This window comes from Habropoda laboriosa, unplaced genomic scaffold (assembly GCF_001263275.1).
Source record: "Habropoda laboriosa isolate 0110345459 unplaced genomic scaffold, ASM126327v1 scaffold99, whole genome shotgun sequence".
NCBI lineage: Eukaryota > Metazoa > Arthropoda > Insecta > Hymenoptera > Apidae > Habropoda > Habropoda laboriosa.
In genome coordinates, this window is record NW_017100239.1 from 1,498,388 (window position 1) to 1,519,946 (window position 21,559).

At 43.1% G+C, this 21,559-nt stretch overlaps 1 protein-coding gene across 1 annotated transcript in view; it reads left to right on the forward strand.

Moving 5' to 3' along the window:
- Nucleotides 1-20,919, forward strand: part of LOC108571855 (formin-binding protein 1-like) — a 28,914-nt gene extending 7,995 nt beyond the window's left edge. The window contains 11 exon segments of the mRNA XM_017933999.1: nucleotides 13,127-13,242; nucleotides 15,805-15,855; nucleotides 16,539-16,845; nucleotides 16,993-17,139; nucleotides 17,234-17,593; nucleotides 18,511-18,540; nucleotides 18,977-19,060; nucleotides 19,063-19,208; nucleotides 19,290-19,481; nucleotides 19,709-19,845; nucleotides 19,961-20,919. Coding sequence (XP_017789488.1) covers nucleotides 13,127-13,242; nucleotides 15,805-15,855; nucleotides 16,539-16,845; nucleotides 16,993-17,139; nucleotides 17,234-17,593; nucleotides 18,511-18,540; nucleotides 18,977-19,060; nucleotides 19,063-19,208; nucleotides 19,290-19,481; nucleotides 19,709-19,845; nucleotides 19,961-20,118 — 1,728 coding nt within the window. The 3' untranslated portion in view covers nucleotides 20,119-20,919.
- Nucleotides 20,920-21,559: the final 640 nt, after the last annotated feature.

Sequence of the window (21,559 nt, forward strand, 5' to 3'; positions counted from 1 at the left end):
CACCCACGCATTGCGCCAAATCTCTATAAATATCGCACAGGCGAGAGTACGTTTACGCACGCAGAACCGCGACAGACATGGCACGAGAGAGAGAGAGAGAGGAGGTTGTCGTTCGTGGGTGTGAGCCACTAAAAACACGATACTTTTTACAATGTTTCCACGCTGACGAATTAAATGTCCTGTTGGATTAGATCCCATATGGCATGGAAGTATCTTAAAACGATTCCCTCTTTGTACAGGTGAACCCCCCCCTCTGTATCAAACTATTCTTTATTTTCTGAATATTTTTACCTGATACCTTTCGGGTAACATTATCTTACATCGTTAAAGTATTGCTCGGGGGATCGGCTATCGAACAGCTTTTGCCTCGTTAATGTATACTTAACGCGCAAACGGGCGCCTAATTGGCCGGCTAATCTATTTTGTAGCGGGAAGCGCAAAGCCATAGAAAGGCCGTGTACCGGAATTCTCTACGATCACGTGATTGGCTAATAAAGGAAATCTCGATTCTTTCGATAATCACGGCGATAATAATGATACTGATTCGATTGTACATAAAAATCGTTTCTTTTCTTCGTGATCGTTAGACAGTGGATTTAAAATCGTTGGAGATTGAACGTAGCTGAAGCTGAGCTTGGAGCGAGTTTCTACCGGTCCACTTTAACAATCGATATGCCTCCAAATGAAATTCTACAACAGCGAAGGGCTAGGTTTTTCTCATTAGGCGACCGGCCAGGTTAGAGTGGACCTCTGGATTGTCGTTCTTTCCTACTCGAGACGCACCGTGTCGGCGTGTATATACACGTCGATTAAAGCTGACGTCGTCGTGCTTATGCCTCTCCTCCAGTCGTACGGTCTCTTTTCTGCGAGTCGATCGATAAACGTAAAAGCGAGCTGCGCGTCTTTAGGCCGCTAAGAAATCACCGGGCCCGGTATTATTATACCGTCTGGTTATTACGTCTTAACCGCTGCAATCATTTCCGAAGACGTTCGTAAAACGAGTGTAATAAAGTCCCAGGTTTTTCCTTTTTCTTTCATCGGAGTATCGTCGAGGAAATCTCGATCATCTGGAGTATATCTGGAGCGTACACACCGCTATCTCCGTGAGTTTTCCTAATTGCCGCCTCTTGTAGATTTCTAATTGCAAGCACGATACGAGTTCTCCGGCGAAGAACACGCGTCGTCGTGCATTTTCTTTTGAGACGATGTCGCAACCACGGTGAGATTCTTAGTATTTTCAGACACGTACGAATACATTATTGCCCGATCGGTAAGCTGTTTCAGCTAGATACTTAGCCGAGTGCTTAAGGAACTCCGCCGATAGGAAAATGACACGCGATAATTCTAATTAGAATTACAAAATCACGTCTAGCCTTAAAATGTGTACGTTCTCGATGGCCTAGCCTTCGGCTGAGAAATTACGGTACCGCGGAAGATATCGAGTAGGCAGTCTTAGCCTTCGTTTCGATCGATACTGTACGAAGGCGGTTTCGAGGATCTTAGCCGGGGGTTTGAACTTTGACATTTGGACGTTTTCAAGGATCCTGCGGAGGCGAGTTAGAGCGAGATTTCACGAAAATCAGCGATAAAGATTCTCCGTCCCGGGGTCTGGTCGTTTTAGGCCCTGAAATTTTATGGTTCCTACGGCGATCGTTCGGTGATCGTGGCCGTCCGTTATACGGCCCAAGATTCGACCGTTCGATTCCCTTTCCTGTACACGCCACTTTACCTACCTCATTACGTATTCGCGTAGCGAATTCGTTGCGTAAGCAGCGGTCAAATGTGCGATTTCCAACGAGACGACATCAGACGAAAATGCGTCCCCGCCGATTACTCCTGCACGCTTTCCTAATATAGCGCGAGCAGTGATGTGCCGTACGACACATTAGTTTCTAACTTTAGTGCATAATTATAGCATGTTGTATTCCATCTTGTGTATACCGTGTAGCGTGTGTGAAACGTTTGCCTGCTGGCTAGGATGATGGAGCGAGTTAAGGTCTGCTTGGCTGTTGAATTCTTGCTTAATATCACAGTACGTGTGCTGAATTCTTAACTTGTTTTTATGTTTTTTTTCGTACAGCTATCACTATTACAGGTAAGGTGAGATACAAGAGCATCGCAATTATTTTACGCAATTTTTCTCTTCTTAACTTCTATTCACAAAGGAGAACGATTTTTCATTCGCAAAAACCTTGTCGTATTTTTTCTGTGGAATGAAGTAAAAAAAAGAATAAACGACCGGGCAAAAGTATATTGCTTACGGCGACTCTACCGTAAGAAGAAAGCGAGACAAGCGTTTAAATCTTCGTCGGAACGAAAGTATATTGTACACGTCTAGTTGATATTCGTTCGAGTAAGTTAAACGAATCGCGGTTGCACGGACAATTAGCAGAAACGTGCTGGTATTTTTAAGAGCGTTTTATTTGGAGGAAAGTGGGCTGCGTGGATGAGAAAGGAGCCCACGCGGAGGATCTTATCGGTGGTCGCATCCTCTGTCCGTATCGAGGAAAAGATTACACCCGTTGATGGTCTTGCCTCCCTTCCACAGAGACGTTTTGTTTGTTCCCGTTTTACGTTGCGTATGACAAACCGTGTGTCGTGATTCACTCAGATCTCAATTAAAATGTAGAAAGAAACGGGGGGAGGGAGGAAAAAAAAAATAGGAAGCAGAGGAGAGGATGTTGATGATGAATCAGTGTCGCGCATGATCACACATTGACTCGAGATAACGAGACCACGACCCTGTGCCAGAGGCGACTGTGAGCCTGTTTTCAGGGGAGCATAGAAGGAGTTCGTTAAGGGTCCTTGTGTTTCGAGAACCATGGATTTCGTCCTCTCGAACTCGGGGACGAAAAATACTTAACGACGAACATACTTCGTTTCGTTTGCACGGCGAAAGAAAACGCTTGGGTGGTCCTTTAATTTTTCATTTAAATATCATCCTGGCCATGCCATTCAATCCGCGAGTAATTATGTACACTTTGAACTCGGGATTTGCGTTTTAATTATTCCACTCTTACAGTAGAAACGAGCTTCTTTTATTTTCGTCCACGGTGAATCGCTTCCAAGACCTTGGAACATCAATTATCCAATAGAATATTCCTCGTCTTTAATTAAAGAAGAATACAGACGCAATTATTTCTCGTTATCGCGACGTACGAGACGTAAATACGCTCCATTAGCCTCTGATCTCAGTTTTTCCAAATAAAAAAAAAAATCCATAAAATATCCACTCTCTCTTCGATGTTAAAATGGACATCGACAAATAGGTAGTACTCTCACGTTTCCACTGTGAAATAGCCATCGCGACATGGGGACACGTCTACTCCATGTCAACTTGAATCATATTTGAATAGTCGACGAAGAGAGGGAGAGAGAGACGAGAACAGTAGGAAAGGAAAAAAAAAGATCGAATGACAGAGTGCAGGGAGAGCGATTGCTCGGGTTATCAGGACATAGAGAGAAAGAGAGAGAGGGAAAAGAGTGTGAAGGTCTGCAGAGTCGTTGACCGCGTCCGGCGATAATAACGAAATGTTCCGGTGATTCCGTGCTAATTAATTCGCGTTGCATAGCTGCACGATTGTGTATACCTTTCGAGTTGGCGCGCACTCTCGCGTATGTGTCTAGCCTGTGGAAAGAACACGTAGAAGTGGCGAGACACGTGGAACGTGCCGCCTGGTGCCTATTGTCACAACCCAACCAAGAGAACTCTTAACCTGGTCCAGGGTTGGGTTTTTAGCCCTTGCCTCGTCCGTCAGCCAGGCATACGCCGCTCTTTTCCACCGAGAACAATCGGCTACGCTTCTCTTCCGCTTCTACGAATCCCTTTCCTTTTCGAGCTTCTTCCACGCTCTGACGTAGCCGTGTGACACAGGAATGTCGTTGCATATAGTCTGTCTATTGTCTGAGAGACCAGGAGACATTGTGAAATGGGATTATTCTAGTTTTCTAGAAACGGAAGAAGAAAAAAAAAACTGGGGAACTGATGTGAATACGGAAGAGGTTGTCTCTTATGCTTTCAGTTAGACGCATTATTTTCTAGCCATCTACTGTGTTACTTTTGGGTTAACGTTACCGTTCAATTGTGAAGTTTCTAGCGTTTAACGGTATCAAATAGATAACGATAGATGAGAAGTGTGCTTCTACGTTTCTCAATCTGTTAACTTTGAACTTTGTTAACCTTTCGTGTTGCTCGAAACACGGAAGAGTAGTGTAATTCTTATGCAGAGCAGCACGTTGGATCATCTAATACCGTCTTACGAACAATCGGAATTTCATTCAGATTCGTCGTTTCTTTCACAGAGAAGCAATTCTCGATGCAAACCTTCGTCTCCATTCAGATGTGCACCTTGAACGTGTATCAAACCGGAGTATCCCGCCCACGAGTCTCCTCCCGATGAATCGTTTCCGTTTTTGTGCAACCGACAACGTACCTACGTTTCGCGTGCTACTTGCCAACGATCAATAAGGTCTAACGTCCCACAGTGTGTGCCTCTCCTCTGTCAACCGTTTTACTTCCTTCTCGTAGTGTCCACTTGTATCGAATGCGTATAAATAAAGCTACTTCGTCGTTATACGTATCGGTGATAGCCACGTCTCAGACCGGGCAGATAATCGGGAAATCGTAAAGCGTCAGTGGAATAATTTCAAGCCGCAGATATACGGTGCACTGGCACGGTTTATCTGTCGGCCTATTTTTCATTGTATCGACAAAACGTTCATTGGCTTCTTTTGCTTGCCAACCAGTGCAAATATTTCGTTAGCTTTAGCAATTAGAAGCGTTGAACCCTACAAGTTGAACAAAACAAAGATTAATTAAGGCCTTGTAATCGTGTATTTTAGCTGATACGCTGCTAAGGTCATCGACCATAACCAAAACGAGGAGAAAAGTATTATAGTAACGTCGGTTAATTACGTCTGTTACTTTGATCGTTTCGGCAACAAAACAAAGATTAATTAAGGCCTTGTAATCGTGTATTTTAGCTGATACGCTGCTAAGGTCATCGACCATAACCAAAAACGAGGAGAAAAGTATTATAGTAACGTCGGTTAATTACGTCTGTTACTTTGATCGTTTCGGCTTCTGGGTGTGTATGGAACAGTAGTTGCGTTTCGCGCGACAATGATCGCTGACAAGCTGAAATATATTATATCACGAGGCAGCGAAACGCATCGTATCCAGGCGGGACAACCTTTGCAAGGAAAGTTGCCGTTAGAGATACAGGTTTTCTATTATTCAATCGATCTTTATGCATTTCTGCGCCCGTGTTATATCCAGTGTACGCGTGTGTACCGGTTCCAGTAGCGGCAAGGTGGGGAATAACACCGTTGATTTATCGTGCTATAAAAAGACCAACTATTTCGTGGAAATCTGAGTGTGCTGGTCTGGCAGTTGGAAGTAAGCTTCGAGTGATCCATTTTATCTACTTAGGAATTATTGGGAAGAACGGAAACGAGAGAGAGAGAGTTCACCTGAAAATTTAATCTTCGCGATAAAATCGCGAGTTTAACAACGCTCCCTCGTGTCTCTCTAATCTACAGCTACGATTTTCTGATAGCTATTCAAAAATAACTATGACGTCGTTAGTTGACGTGGGCGTTCTTAGAATCGCGATAGAATCGATGGGATCGCGTAGAGAGGTCGTGTGCAAATTGTCGTATTGTCTCGATAATAGTCGGAAAGTAACTGGTGTCTGTTCAAAGATGATCCTTCTAGTGTGGATGAACGGTAATAAACGGTCGGACGACGCGACGAATTTCTCGTTGTTCGACGATGAATCGCGCGATTGGGGCCCTTTGTTCCGTAATCCGTCCCTGTCGCGTCATTCGCCTCTCACCAGAGGACAAGTTTACCCATTGCTCCGTTAGCATACGCGGCACGATAGTCTGTCCCGACCTGGGGCAACATTCCTCAGAATTTGCCAGTATTCTCGACGACCTATCGCCGTACGATCTGTTCTTCTTCTTGCGCCTGCCGTGATACGATCGTCCTTTGCACGCGTAACATCCTGTACTTTACCTCTTTGCTTGCCGTTTTTCAAACATTCCGCGTGTACCACATATTAACAAAAAAGAAAAATGCAAGTATTCGAGAGTAAATTGCTTTTTGTTTCGAATTAAAGCGGAAAGTCAAGTGCGAAAAGTGTGACCAAAACGAACGGGCTCACGCGATAAAGGGTTGGAACGTTAACATTGAGTATTCGATCAGTTCATACCGAGCACCAGTTGCATAACGGAGCCACACGAAACCTGATAAGCCCGTATAAGCCAGGCATTATAAAAGAGCCGGTCAATTTGCGCGGCGCTTAATTAGAAAATCGAGCGAGCGCGATTCATCATCGAGCGTAGCACCATCGGGCGATTCGTCTTCGATCAAGCGAGCACTTGTGCGGATGCGGCGGATTTATGGCGTCTATTAAAAGCCTCAAGAGCAAGGATCCATCCGTTCGTGCTCAAAAACGTGTGAAAAGTCTGCGTCTCCTCTCTCTCTCTCTCTCCCGGTTGCTGTTCGAGGTCAGACTTGGAAAATCTTGATGTTCTACTCGAAATTCTCGCGTCACAGGGTCTCTCGAGTTGAACACTCGTTATATAGACCTTCACTCTGTTGCGGAGGAACGAACCAAGACTTAAGGTCACGGTACAGAGATGGCAGAGAAGGGAGGAAAGTTGTTTGAATTTTTGGTGTTTGAACGACAAGTGCACTCGGTTCCCTGTGTATATGGCTATGTTCAAAGGAGATTCAAGGGTACCTAATTCTGGAGTATTTTTCGCGTCGTTGAGAAGACCTTGTCCCGTTTCGCGAAAGCGAACAATCTTTTGGGGTCCTGGCTGACACGAGGGAGCTTTCGAACTTACAACCCTTGAAACACTTGCTCGCTAAATATCCTGATCTCTGCATGCTGGAAAAGACGCGAGAGAGAGACTCTGGACTGTGCGTTCGAGGGTTAAGCATGCTATTTTCGAGAGACATCCTCTATGGAGAGAGATTATTCACGTGGGGTTGCATTAAAGACAACGGCGCATTCTCCGCGTCTTTCTGCCGTGCGACAGACTAGCACCATGTATCCGTCAACGGATTTCTCGCGACTGCACTGGCAATTAGTCTTTCCTATGCTTTTTCTTCCCTTCCTCGTTTTTTATTTTTCTCTACTTTTCTTCCAGTGCATGCATATGTATGTGTGTGCGCGTATTACACGTTTAGCTATGCAGCAGCTCGCGAGCATGTGAGTTGCGTGCTGCACCCGTATGCACAGCACGAGTCAACCGACGTCGCTAGACGCTAGGCGCACGTACACGCCGTGTTGCTGTTGGTTCAACGTTTCGTCTGCTTATTAAATGCAGCCACCGTGTTCTCGTGTTTCACCGGTTACTCGTTAGTACACACGAACGGTGCTTAACCCGCGAGAGCAAGTGTGGTAGATGGTATCGCGTATACTCTCGTCCTCGCGAGTTGCGCTGTTTTTCTCTGGTCCATTTTTCTTCCATTTCCCTATCCGTCTGCTGTCTGGACAGAGACTTCTGCGTCTGATAACTATTTCCTACAAACTGTTCCATCGAATAAGACGTCGGTGTTCTGTTTGAGAAAAATTGACCAACAGCGATATAGGCTTATTTTCGAATCTCCAGAAATAACTCGATGCAGAGTGTGTAGAGAAAATGTTTCGTCTGGCACGTGGGCCACGCCCCGGTTCGTACAATGCTCGATTGCTCTTCGTCAATATTTGACGGACGTCCCACAGTGATGAACCACTTGAAACTACCAATCAAACTCGATACGATTGTACTCGATAATATCCAGTGATCGATCACCTCTCGATATATTGTTCCTTCCTTCGAGTGTACACAGGTTTCACGTGTAACGCGTTACACCGGTGTTCTCACGCGACAAATTTCTCTGTCTGTCTGCCTGCTGTTCGTCACCCTATCCTCTGTGTCAGCCGCCTTTGCCAGCTTTCTCTGTCGCTCTTTCAACTCGCCTGAGTATATATACGGAGAAATGCAGGATCAATAGGGTGGTGGAGGGTACGAAACCGCCCCAACGCGATTTCGTGACTCATAATATACACTTGTTCGAATCCGCAGCCCTAGGTTTCCCGCTGCGTGTCGCGTGTCTCTTGTTTCTAAACTATTTTGCTACGCTACTGCACTGTCTCTTCTCGTTCTCTCTCTCTTTTGTAATGTTAACGCGTGAATACATTCAACGAGGTAGGGTTATTGATTTTCCACGGTATAAGTACGCCCCGTCTTTTTCTCGGCGTCTCGGGAACAACGCTTTTCCCGCTCGCACTCTCGTCTCGAATTAATTAACGCCGCCCCGCTCTTGAAAACGTTTTCAGCCGGCGCTCTAGCATATTTTCGGTGCTCTCGACGTGATCCATTGCCGAGGAAAGGAATTTTCAGTTAATCAAAGGCTACTTTCCACGTTATTCCTCCTATTAACTTGCTTTCCTACGGGTCTACCTCTTTTGTGTTTCGCAATTTTTTCATCGAGCTTTGATAACTACTTTTTTTCGCCGGACGTACTCCATTATTCCGGCTAGCTACAGTCTTTGAAATCCGAGAGGATAAAGTTGCGCCGGGACAAGCAGGTATGTTCTCAAAGGATTAGGATGATCCTTGAAAAGATTTTTCGAATTCCACGACTCACAGTGGGTTCACAAGTAGCAGTTTCAATCCACTTCCTTTATACATTCAAAATTTTTATACAAACGTTCTCTGACACACTTCGCCCCGCGGAGAGATACCAAATTTCAACCACAGAACGGTTAATTAAAAATAAAAAGAAGCGACACAGAGAGAAACGAGGTGGTTTAAAAAAATGCGTCTTGTAGTTCATTCCGAGGTGTCCCCAATATCGAGGATCAGGTTCGAAAGGTAGAAACGCGGGCCGAAAGAAGAAAGTAGGAGACGCAGAGAGGCGGCAGGTGATCTCAGCAAAGGTACCTGCCATACGCGTGCATAATGGAAAGGCCGAACTTATCTCCGGGGGACGAGCTAACCGACCTGAATAGTCTGCTGCCCCTGCAAGGTTAGGTCTCGGTTGCAAGTGCACCTCTTTGAAAAAGGTCGAGCCTGAAGGGTGAGTCATAGGGCGGTGGACGCAGAAGCGGTGTGTTGGTGGAGGCGTGCGTTTTCTATCTATCGACCTGCGGCACAGAAAACGGCTGGATTGGCTGTGGGGAAACTCACCGATTCTCCCCGTGTACACCATGTCTACTGGGGGGATTTGCCAGATGGAAATCGATTCTAGATAATGGGCTATAATTTCATTCGCGTCCTACCGACTCTGATAATCGAACAACGATGACGAAGCTCTTCCTATCGTAGAGAAATGGTTTTAAGACTCTCTACGCTCTTTCGAAGCATCAGCTTGTCTAGATATCTCTCTGTCGAATCGAACGAATTTTCATTTACGACGCGTTTTTACGCCTGGCTGTGCTTTCCTATAAGCTTCGGCTGTTTATTGTTTTAATATTGTTTCAGTGAGATTTGTCAGAGATTTCGTTAGAGTCGTAAAGATTTATTAGCAGTCGTAAATTTAACCGAAGAGGTGTATCTACAAAAGCCTCCTCGGTTTGGTTATTTTACACACCGACGACGGTCCAAACGAATCCATTTTCAAATTCAGGGTATAGTTAAACAACCTCGTGCGTGTCGAGCTAACCGAACTTGGCTAATTAACGCAAGTGGTTAACAGTGAACTACTTTAACGAAACACAGGTGCGATGGAATAACGTTTAAGCAACGGAATTAGATAACAGCTCGTTGTTCCTACGTAGTTACCAACTTCTCACACGAGCATCTATTTTACATAGCAAGTTCTTTCTTTTCTCTTTTTACTTTTTAATAATATTCTTATCCGTTTTTCATATATTTCGATCTGCGTAATATCCTGTTCCGAATGTCAGATATTTCCTTCGAGCTGATTTTACGTAATATCCGTGATTTCTCTGTTAGACGACGAGGCTGAAGTTAGCGTGGTCGAATAATTAGTCCGTCGATACGTCCGGGGCAGCGTGAAAATAAAATCTAGTCGCCAGAATGCGTTGGATAGAGGAGGCGGAAGGAGAAGCGAGCGGGTGGGAAAAGGATAAAATGATAGGTTTTCCTGTTTCGTACGTTTGAAAGTCGGAGTTCCACTATCACCTGCCGCTACCAGTTCTCCGTTATTTAGTTGCAAATTGCCCCAGTGCCACACGACGCCGTATACATATATACAGTTATCACAATGAGAAAACCACGATGTTGTAGCCGATTCGGAAAAATTCTGTTTTTCTCTGTAAATCATTGGTAGATCCGTGATCGAGTCTGACGTACCACTTGGATATCTAATTTAGACGTGTATCCAGCCAGGTATAGTATCGTATCACCGCGTGTGTGTATCACGAGTATCATGTTATACTTCGTACGATTAGCTGGTATTCCTGTTTGCGACGACAAAACGAGGTTGACGGGAATCAATGTTGCGAAATCTTCGCCTCTTCATCCGCCACTGGCATAATATTCGCTTGTATATTCTACACTTTGGCCAATTCTTTCGTTTACTATGGGCGTATGGGAACGATGCTAGACATCGCCTACGTGAAATAGTGTGAAATGGATATTTATTTATAATTTTGTTCAAATATTCATCGGTTATTTATATACACATATCTGTCAATTTCTAACAAATCTCTCGTATATTAAGAACTTTGGGATCTTCCCGACAAGGCTTTTCACCTTCTAAACGTTCCGTAGATGCCGTTTGCCTGCAGAAACGGGGAGAAAGAAAAAGTAATATGCGCACAGCTTAAACAAACTCGTTCGAATAAAGTTTATAAGTCTTTTAGGCAATAATTCACCGAGTGCGCGCTACCAAAAAGTAATTCCAACCGGTACGATTACCATGCCTACGGAAAATACGATCGCAGAGAGTTAAAGTCGATTTTTTTCAATTTTTCTTTTCTTGAAAAACACTTATTCACGTGTAACTCGTTCCATCCGATCCACGGTATCGCATTAAAAAGCGGCACGACCGCATATCGTGGCATGTTTAGGGCACATGCCACGGGAAACGGTCATTAACGTCGATTAATTAAGCGTGGAGCGTATGATTTGATGACTCGCAGCTTCTACCTTTGTTTTCCATATTTTACCGCCACAGACCACGTCGTACGATAAAAGCTAATTACTTTAATGCGTCCGGAGAGGGTCTGTACGTGGATATATCCTGGCCATCGTGACATCGATGCGTCAGGAGGGGTCTCGTTCACTCTTCTCTTCTTTTTTTCTTTGTTTGTTCACCCTGTGTGTACTTTCGAGGTGAATCTTTGAAAAAAAGGAAAAAAGGGGCAAAAGAGAAGCCCGACAATTGAGTGTGCCAGGTATACAGAGGAGCGCACAGGTATATAGAGACTCGTCTCACAATCAGTGTGTGGCCCTTGAATGGCTACTTGTTGGAAATGAAAGTAACGCGTTTCGAATGCCAGAGTATAGGCGACTCTCGATCGACTCTCGCGTCTCTCTCTTCCACTCTCTTTTCTCCGCGACACACGATCACAAGTATTTTATACGTGGCTGAAACAGAGAGAACTCAGTCTGTCCTTAAGCCTTAAAGCGACTAGCGTAAATGTTGAAAGACAGGATCGTCCTTGAACGATAAAGCTTCCATTCCGTGACTCTGCTACGGCGAATGCCGTTTCCTCCGTCTTCCCAGAACCTTGGGAATGCGAATACCTGGACTGCTTATGGCGCTACCTAGGTTAATCGTGTTCGATTATCACGTGGAGAAATTATTCTGCTAAATAGGACACGAAATTCCATGAAAATTCAACTACGACGCGTTCTTTTGTACTTTGTGAATGAGTCAGATAACCAATTAATCATGCTACGTACACTGTGGGCAAAAAGTATCCAGGCGATAGTGTTTTTTTTCTTATCAGTTCTAGGTCTCTCTGTTGCAAGAATGAAATAGTAGATAGTCTACTCTCACGAATAACCGATTTGTTCGATTATTTTACAATCGTGTTAGATTGAACAAATTTCAACTAGCTGTAACTCTATCGCGAATTCTTCTTACAAATTTTATTTCGCGAACATTCTTCTAACGCCTAAGAATCGGTTACATTTATTCCCTTTCACTGGAAACTGTATTACCAACAGAGCTCACAGGTATCCTATTTCGTTACTCGAATTATAAATCACAGGAAAAGGAAGAAACAGAAAACGAAGCGATCTTTTAAAACCCCACAGAGCTCCGTGAACTTTCTGGTAGTAGTGTACGGTACGGGAGGATCGATCAGAGTCTACGTGATACGTTAGCACGCTCCATTCACGAGGCTCGGTCAAAATGTGAATGAAAATTCGACGCCGGAAGAAAGAGCGGCCTAGTGCACGTATTACACAGCCGCGGCGTTCCATCGCGATTCATAAGTCCGATAAAACAGGCAAGAAAGCTATGGTGGTTGGCTGGGTATATTCGTAGGTGCATATTGCCGCAACCGTTTGCAGAGTCCAGTTTCACTTTTCGTGGCGAGCCGCTAAACGGCCAGAAATCTTTCTAGCCAAGGCGGCGCACAGCCTTGCGAAATCCCTTCATTGTCCCCCGGTGTGTATGTGTGCCAAGAGGTTTTCTCAGTCGTTGGTCGACCGCGATGGATATATACGCGTGCCGTTCGCCCGTGTCTCCGCGAACAAAAATTCTCCCTTTCTTCGCTACTTTTCTCTCTCTCTCTCGGCAGATGAGGAGAGACCACCGCGCCATCGTTCAGACGCCTTTCTTCCCTCCCTCTACCCTCCAATGAAATTTTAAAGAAGCCCCGCATCGCGCCGTTTCGTCTATTGTGGTTTCGTAAACAGGGGAGAGACCTGGGAACAATCGATGAATTGAAATTGAAACTTCGATCCGGCTATTCAATCTCCTGCCTTTTGCATTTTTCATCGCCTTCCCTTTCCAACGTGTCTTTTCGAGTGTATTTTAAGTTTCGGAAGAACGGAGTGTTTCCCTAAGAGCCGGATAAAAATTGGCCAAGATCAAATTTTGTTAATACTTCGGACCACGTTCTCTTACACTTGAACCGAAAAGAAAAAAGTTTGTAAATTTAGAGATCTAATTTGTCTATGTATCTTTTTTTTTTTTTTATTACAGGACCAGTACGAGAATCTATCCCTGCACACGCAAAAAGGGATAGAGTTCCTCGAGAGGTATGGCCACTTCATTCGCGACCGATGCGCCATCGAGGTGGAATATGCTGCCAAGCTCAGGTAAGAAACGTACCTGTAAGATTTTCCGCGAACTCGCGGAATTTCCATCCGCGAGTGACCGTCTTTGTTGAACCACGGCAGTACGCCTCCTCTTTTGTACATAAATTGACACAGGGCGTAGTATCCGAGGTTAACGATTTCAATGGGACATCCTGTATAATGAGCGTGTCTCACGCACCCCATGAGTTCACGGACACAAGATGTAGCCAGTAATATTGTATTAAAGGGCCCCCTTGTTTGTTCCGTGAATGCCGTCTACTGTTGCACACTTTTGTTCCTAACGGGTGTCTCGAAACAGAGCGTACTCTCTGTACCGTTCGCATCGATAGTTAGCATTTAATTAAAAAAAGAAAACTGTTCGATAAAAATCGACGACAGAATATTCTTCTACTGCTTCTGTAATCGAAATATGCCTTCGCCGTATAGTCCTAAGAAGAGATACAGTAAGAACGTAAAATTAAAGCAGTGACATCTAAAGTCTCGTGTGACATTTTACGTTTTCTCCATTCAGACTAAATCGAAGTTAACACTTGGATGCAGAACTGACTGTGATTTCACAGACGCTTATCTTCTCAGATTGATCTCGATTCGCTTATCGATGTGCTCGAAACGTGTAAATCTGAATGGGTGAGTGAATTTACGACCTTACTATATTTCTTCCATCGACTATACATTCAATCGAGATATCGATTGCTCACGGTAAAGCGGTAACCCCGGTGTATCTGAAGATCGAATCGTACGATATTTTAAGTATTCCTTTGTTGGCCAACTATCTCAGCGTGTAATCGAAGAAGGAAGCGCCTGAGAAGCGGCAGAAATACCTGCAGGAGAGAGAGAGGAGAGATTTCTTACGAATCTTGTGGTTTAATTGTCGCGGCGGACTGTTATCGTTGTCCCTTAATCAGTTGGCGCACCAGAGATGCCTAGAAGAATGATTCCACGTGCTCGTCACACATCCATCCCCGGGCGGCGCACGTTCCTTCCACTGCATATAAATTATCACGGGCACGTTCCTCTCTCGCGCCTTAATGCGCCGTAATTTCAGCGATACATGCTCGTGTTACTGGTACAAACGGAGGTACCGTTTCACCGTATGGCAGTTTCCCTCGATGCACCGTTGATTTTCATTTTAAATACCATTCCACCGAACTCGCTCGGAAATGCGGTTGTTTCTTTTAAATCTGGTTTCATTTCTTCTTCGCGAGTTTCACGGCTAAGAAGTTCGCCGGTGCAATGCTCGATGAAATATTGCTATCCAACCTAGATCTAGAAAAAAAGAAGGAGAAGAAAGAGAGAAAAAAAAATGAATCTAAAACTATGCTCGAAACGGTTTTTCCAATCTCTTTCTTTCTGTATTAGCGAACGAAGTCTAAACGATCCTCAACTTTCAAATAGCGTCGCCAATTTTTCCACGCGGCGACCTAGACCTCGATATCGAAATTCAGAGCTACTTTATCAGGCTTCGGAGCAACGATCTAGTCTCCACCATAGAAATAACTTTCCCAATTTTTTCTATACCAAGACCTAGACCTACTAAGGAGAAATCCAAGTGAATCTTAAGTTAGATTTATTAGCAATTCAAATCGAAGGAAGTGATACTACAGTTCACCGAAGTGTCTTCGATATTAAAATTTACGCTTCGTCGAGCGTGTACAGAAGAACGATCTACAGATCTACGAAGAGGGTGTCGAAAAATCGCCTCGGTTTCCCGATTTTTTTCGATAGAGTAACCCAGACCCAGAAAGTGGAATTCAAGCGGACTTCGAAAATAGCTTTTCCAATCTCTGACACAGGCGCACGTACTTGGACTTGTCTTGCCTTGCGGTTCACAGCTCGACGTCGGCGCGGTCGGTCGATTCTCGGTATTTTAGAAATCGCTGTTTTCACGAACGCACGTTTTCCGGTTTCGTAGCACGTTGCCACGGTAAACGAACGTATGGTTGATCTGGTATCAAGGACACGTCAACTTCCGGATGATAATGCATTTAGGAGCCTGGCACACATTGTATCGCTCGGCTTGTGGCCCGACGCTCGAAATTGCAATGACTCGACGGACGGTTCTCGACAGTGATTTCTCGTTGCCGCACGAATGACTAAACGTAATCTGTGTCTCGTGTTGGAATTCGAAAGAAACGTTTAAACACAACGATTTACGTGAAACACGAGCCTCAACGAGATGAGATCGTTCCGAGTCAATTTCATCATTCAGATTTCTTTACGGTTCTCTCTCTCTCTCTCTCTCTCTCTCTCTCTCTCTTTCTGTCTGTCTATGGAAGTTCCAATTTTCGCGTCGCCACTAATGAGAGCGACGTGCAACTCGGTGCAACTAAGGAGAGACACTGTCTGAAAATAACTTTAGACCGCAGACAGCTGAAAAAGGACGAGTTGTTTTAAAGAGGACGAAGGATGTTTTTTGTTTCTTTTTCTTCTCTTTCGAGACTTTTGGATAAATCATGGTTGAATGTCTTTCACCATAGTAGGCATATATTATTTGTAGATCGTTCACTGCAGGTTGAACGTGTTGCACGTGCACGGGTAATCTTGTTTCGTTTCTGATTGCAGACGTCTCGTGAAGAGCTATCAACCGAAGAAGAAGGAGGAGGAGGATTATCAGTAAGTGTGAGCCAACTCTCAGAGAGGCGTAATACCGGATCCACGCTCCGTAGTAATGTTCCTCGACATGAATAATACTTGAAAAATAATTACTATTTCGAAATATGTTCCACCGTCTTTTGCTTCTCTTTTCTTTTTTCTCTTATCCTATGTGTAAATTACGATTTGATAGACTGGTATTATACATATACGTTCCCGAGTGAAAGACAAATGATGTGTTGAAGAATATTCGTCATACTGCTCTATCTGTTATTCATTACTCATCTCGTGGAGATTAATTCTTCATTATTCATTTCCACAGTTCGAGATTAATTTATCCAACAGACCGAGAGAGTAGTAGATTTCCCAATTTTTTTTTTACAGAGTTCCACACGCGTGACTACCCTTCAATTATAATTAGACAAGAGCGTGATACTTGGACGCGGAGAGAGAAAAATTTTCATCGTGTCGAGGAGTGTTGTAATATTTCATATGTAGCGTGACAGAAAACAGTAACTAATCTCTTATCTGAGGGCGTGGGTAGGTTGCTTTATAAGTTCAGTAACTTGCTCGGTTTTCGCCCACAGGCTCTCTCTCTCTCTCTCTCTTCTTTTCTCATCATCGGTGTTCCTCGTTATGCGTCGCATTCACGTGTGAAATTCGAAAAATACGTCAACACGTTGTTCAATCTTGTCTGATCACAGATACAGCCCATGCAGAGCGTTCAAGATGGAATTGAACGAGGTGAACGATCAGGCTGGACAGAGGGAGGTGATCGCGGAGAATCTGCAGGCGAACGTGTTGAGAGAATTGAATATACTGGTGAAGGATTTTAAAGAGGATCGCAAGAAGCATCTCCAAGAGGGTGCTAGACTAATGGCGAACGTGACTGGTCAAATTGGGAATTTGGAGCGTGCCAGGAAGGCGTACGAGAAAGCCTTCCGTGAGGCGGAAAGAGCTGTGGAGAATTATCAGAGGGCAGACGCCGATCTGCATCTTTCAAGAGCGGAAGTAAGTAGAGAGATGTTTTTTTTTTTTTTCATTCTCACCTCGAGAAACACACACTTTACTATAAACGAACCTTTCGACTATGAGTGTCGATCGATTGAAAGTTCACGTGACACCCTATGAACTTTATGCGATTTATTTTTACTTAAGGTGGAGAAGCAGAGGATGAACATGACTCTGAAGACTCAGCAGAGCGAGGAAGCGAAAACGGAGTACGCGAATCAGTTGCAGAAAACAAACGATATGCAGACGCTGCACTATCACACGGCCATGCCAGAAGTGTTTCAACACCTTCAGGTTCATTGTTTTATTTCAATTTCGAACGGTTGCCAATTCACAAAATTTCCAATATATATATCATCTTCACGTACTATGTTACGTTTCGTTGCAGGAACTTGACGAGAAGAGAATAAAGAATATGCGAAACTACATGCTGAAATCCGTGGAAATAGAACGAGCAGTAGCGCCGATAATCGCTCAATGTTTAGACGGTATCGAGAAGGCAGCGAACGAGATCAACGAGAAGAAAGATACATTATTGGTAATCGAACGTTACAAAAGTGGCTTCCAGCCACCGGGAGATTTCCCGTTCGAAGATCTGTCTGTGGCTAAAACGTACGACAGCAATAGTCAGCTGTCGCAGCCAGTGATGCAGCCGATACATAATCATCATCTGACAGCAAAGGGCACCGTGTCTGGTGGTAAAATGAAGAAACGGGTCGGCCTGTTTGGCATATTCAGTAGCAATAAGGTAAATGTTGTTCGCAGCATTTCACCGATCGTAGTTATTTTTATCTGTCTCATAAATATGTTTGTGAATCATGAGCATTTGTCCACGTGTTTTTTTTTTTCTGTCTCTCTGAAGAGTGTTAGAATATTGAAAGCAAGAAGAAAAGATAGTTAAAACATGCACGAAACCATCCTGTTATCTTTCTATTTTTCTTTTTTTCTTTTTTTTTTAAATTATTGTTACATTATTGTCAATTAGCAGGCCTGTAGTATGCATACACATTTTTCAAGGCATGATTCACATTGCTCAAGCGAGTTGGTTTTCTATTGTTTTTCTTTTTTTTTTTCTTTAGCATCATTCACTGTTAAGAAAATTTGTTTCATTTTTTTTTTTTTGTGCGATCATTAAAGGGGGAAACGAACATGTCACACACATTACATTCTTTATTCATTCGAGTTCAGTTCCGATCGATAATATACATTACCATCACGTTGATTTTTCGCGAGGCAAGCATAACTTATCTTTCTTCTGTACTTTTTATTAATTTGGTGGATGGTTCGATCTGCCTGTGGTCTCTTGTTTCCAATCATCCGTGGACTATGAATTTGGATACTGTTGTACTTAGTAAGTACACTACAAATCGCTTGTTCGCCTGCCACACTGTTAACGTAACAGCAGCATTTTGTTCTTGTGCATCGACAATTAAGAAGTAATTACGCGTGTCTGTTAGTACACCAAGTGTCTTGTCGGGTACAAACTCAGACACTTTAGCATTGAACGGGTGAGAACGTATTCTACGTATAAAGAAAGAACAAATATATGCAATTGGTGTTTCCTTTTACTGAGTTTTTACTCAACGCTACACGCCGCCTGCGAGATCGTTTCTGACTCATTCGCTGAATGATACGCTTTTGGAATTTGTTTCATGCGAACAACAGAAGTTGATCGAGATGGTCATAGCTTTGAAGGTCTGTCTATTTCTTTACGGTCGCCATTATTTTCTTTTTTTTGTATGACAGTCCTTACTGACAGTGTCCCTCTGTTTTGAAAATTTCTGTACAACAATACTTTGTCTATTTATATATTTATATATACATCTATATATATATATATATATATATACATACATTTTTTTTTATTTTATTTTACTTTGATAGTTTGTACAGCCCCAAGTATGCTCGTGACATTGATATAGTGACGCATATAACAATTGGCGAACGTTGTTGAAAATTGTGTTTGTTAACTTTTATTACTGTAAAGTAGAATAATGATTAACTCTACTCTCTGGTATATCTATGATAATGATCGCGTGCTTTCTTCTCCTCTATTTTCCATCGTACTCCATTAGACCTTCTTGTTAAGATAGACAATTAGAATCTCGATATTTAAATGAAAAAATTCCAGAATAACGTGCCCGGATATGGCGACGGGGCAAAGGAGGATTGCAGTGATCTGCCACCGAATCAACGAAAGAAGAGACTACAACAAACGAGCAGAATCCTGCTTTAGGGGATCCAATGAGCATAGAAGGACAATTGAATCAATCGAGCAACAAGCTGGATAAACTTGGTGCGGAATTGGCAAAGTTCCAAGGTTATCTCGAAGAAGCGATGCGAGCTGGCGTCAGCTTGTCCAGGTGACCATACTGCGAAATTTCACAATATATATTTCCACGATCTAGTTGGTCGACGGTAAATTGTGCAATTAAAATTTCTAGTCCCAGTCAAGCACCACGGAAACCTACAAGCAATGGTTCCGCAACGAGACCGCTCAGTTCAAGAAGATCTAGCCATTCAGGAGGCGAGGAGAGTCTCTCGAGATCAGCATCTGATTCCAGTGTGAGCAATGCGAACGCGAACCAACCGATGCACAAGAAGAGTGCTCCTGGTACGCCGCAGCCAACGCATGGGTAAGTTTTAATTAACGATTATTCCGATTATATCCAAGTTTAATGTCGAATCGTTGTATTATGGACATGTATGTAGCTTAGGTGATCTAACGTGAAAGGTTTCCGTTTCTTCTTAAACGAAAGAATCGTTTGCGATAATGATGAGTTTTTGAATTGGTATAAATACAGATTAGAATTTTTAACTAGCCAATTAGACACGCTTTTCGCTTTACGGTACTGATGCACAGTTCCACGAATAGCCCGGAATCTGGTCTTGGGGAATCGAGGACGTCTCTTCCTGGTAGCGGTGGAGAAGAATATTACGTCGATGAAATTGACGCTCAACCACCATTGGGAACGTGTAGAGCTCTTTATCCTTTCGATGGTACGTGTATGTGTGTGTGTATACCCACGTTCATTCGTCGAGTACTTTCGCAGATGTATCGTCGTCTTTTTCTATAGGAAATATGTATAAATTAGTGATTTATATATTTTTTTAGCAACTAGCGAAGGTTCCATACCGATGTATGACGGTGAAGAGTTATACATGATCGAGTTAGATCAAGGGGATGGCTGGACGCGTGTTCGTCGTATATCGCAACCAATCGAGGGCTTTGTGCCTACATCTTACATAGAGTGTCACCTTTATAACACTTAGCCACTTCTCTTAGGACGTTAAACAATTAAGAAGTGGGATTGTTTAAAGGGTTATTCACGTTATTAGTTCAATATGGTACATTGAACGATTCAAAATAGCAATTTCACGAGATTCTTATCAATTTCGAGGGTTATGTGTTGGTTGATGAATGGCACAGGATTTCAGGATAATTCCCTGGTTGAATCGTGGGCCTAAAATGTCAGTGAACGATATAATTATAATGGAGAAACGAAAATTATTATGTGCCAATGTTCTGATTTCTGGGAGGGTCACGTTGCAACAAAGGCTCGGTCAATTATGTCCAACACACTTCCCTCTGTTTTCCCATCAGCTTATCGAACAAGAAAGAACAAAGAGAAAAAAAAGCTTTTTTTATACTAGCTTCTTTTATAAAACAGAGTGGTCGACCAGTTCAACACACTTAATAACTAAATAGAATGTTAAGATCGTACAATTACTTAGAACGATGTTACATCCAACCATTTAACGAGGTTTGATCGTGTACGCATTCAATGATGGTATGCGCAAGGTACGGTACATTTTTCTAAGAAAAATGCATCGAAGCACCCTGATCACTTGAATAATGGCTCTGGAAATGTGCCTCTGTAATTCTAGACGTGCACAAGTGAGCAATTTTGCAACTTCATTGATGAAAGTAAATACCTGTCGTATATATACATATATAATATAATATAACATGTGCTCCGCCTACACATCACGGATGAAAATTGCGATTGTTGTAACTGCACGAGTTTTTATGTACTTTTTTTTTTATCGATTTGATTGTAAAGAAGGCAACTCACGGACGGATTCACGCTATCTCTGTCGAAGATCAAGAAACCGATCAGTTTTAGTGCTTATAAATTTTCATTCTCCCTTAGTCGTATATATGTACACGTATGTATACAAATAATGAAGGTGAAACTCATTGTTTGTTTCAATATATCGACATATATATACATATATCTGTTTCTTGCCTTTGTCGATGATAGAAAGGTGACGTCGCTACTTTACAGTTCATTTTTCGAGGTCGTTTCTCGTCTTCTATTATATAAGTTCATCGATCGACGTCGTTCGTCTATTTTAAATGCAAGAGGAAGGTGATTAGGTGGTGCTCTTGTACAGCAAGTAGATTCCGAAGATTGGTCGGCTAAGTTTTTGTTTTACGATATCGTCTGAATGTGAATTTAGTTAGGATATATTTCTGTACATATTGCAAGGGATATGGGAGGAAGAACGAAATGAGTGGTACGTGTGTGAGTGCCAGATTCGATGTGTATCTTGCGAAGCGATGAATTTGTTTCTACTGCAGGTAAATCAAGTACGAAGTGGTGGCGTTAACTTTTTCTTTTCTCTTTAATTTCTCTATTTGTTTTGGTTCTTTTGATCAAAGGAACGCCTCTATTTCGGCATCTTTGGAAGGAACTGTTAGCTTCGCTGT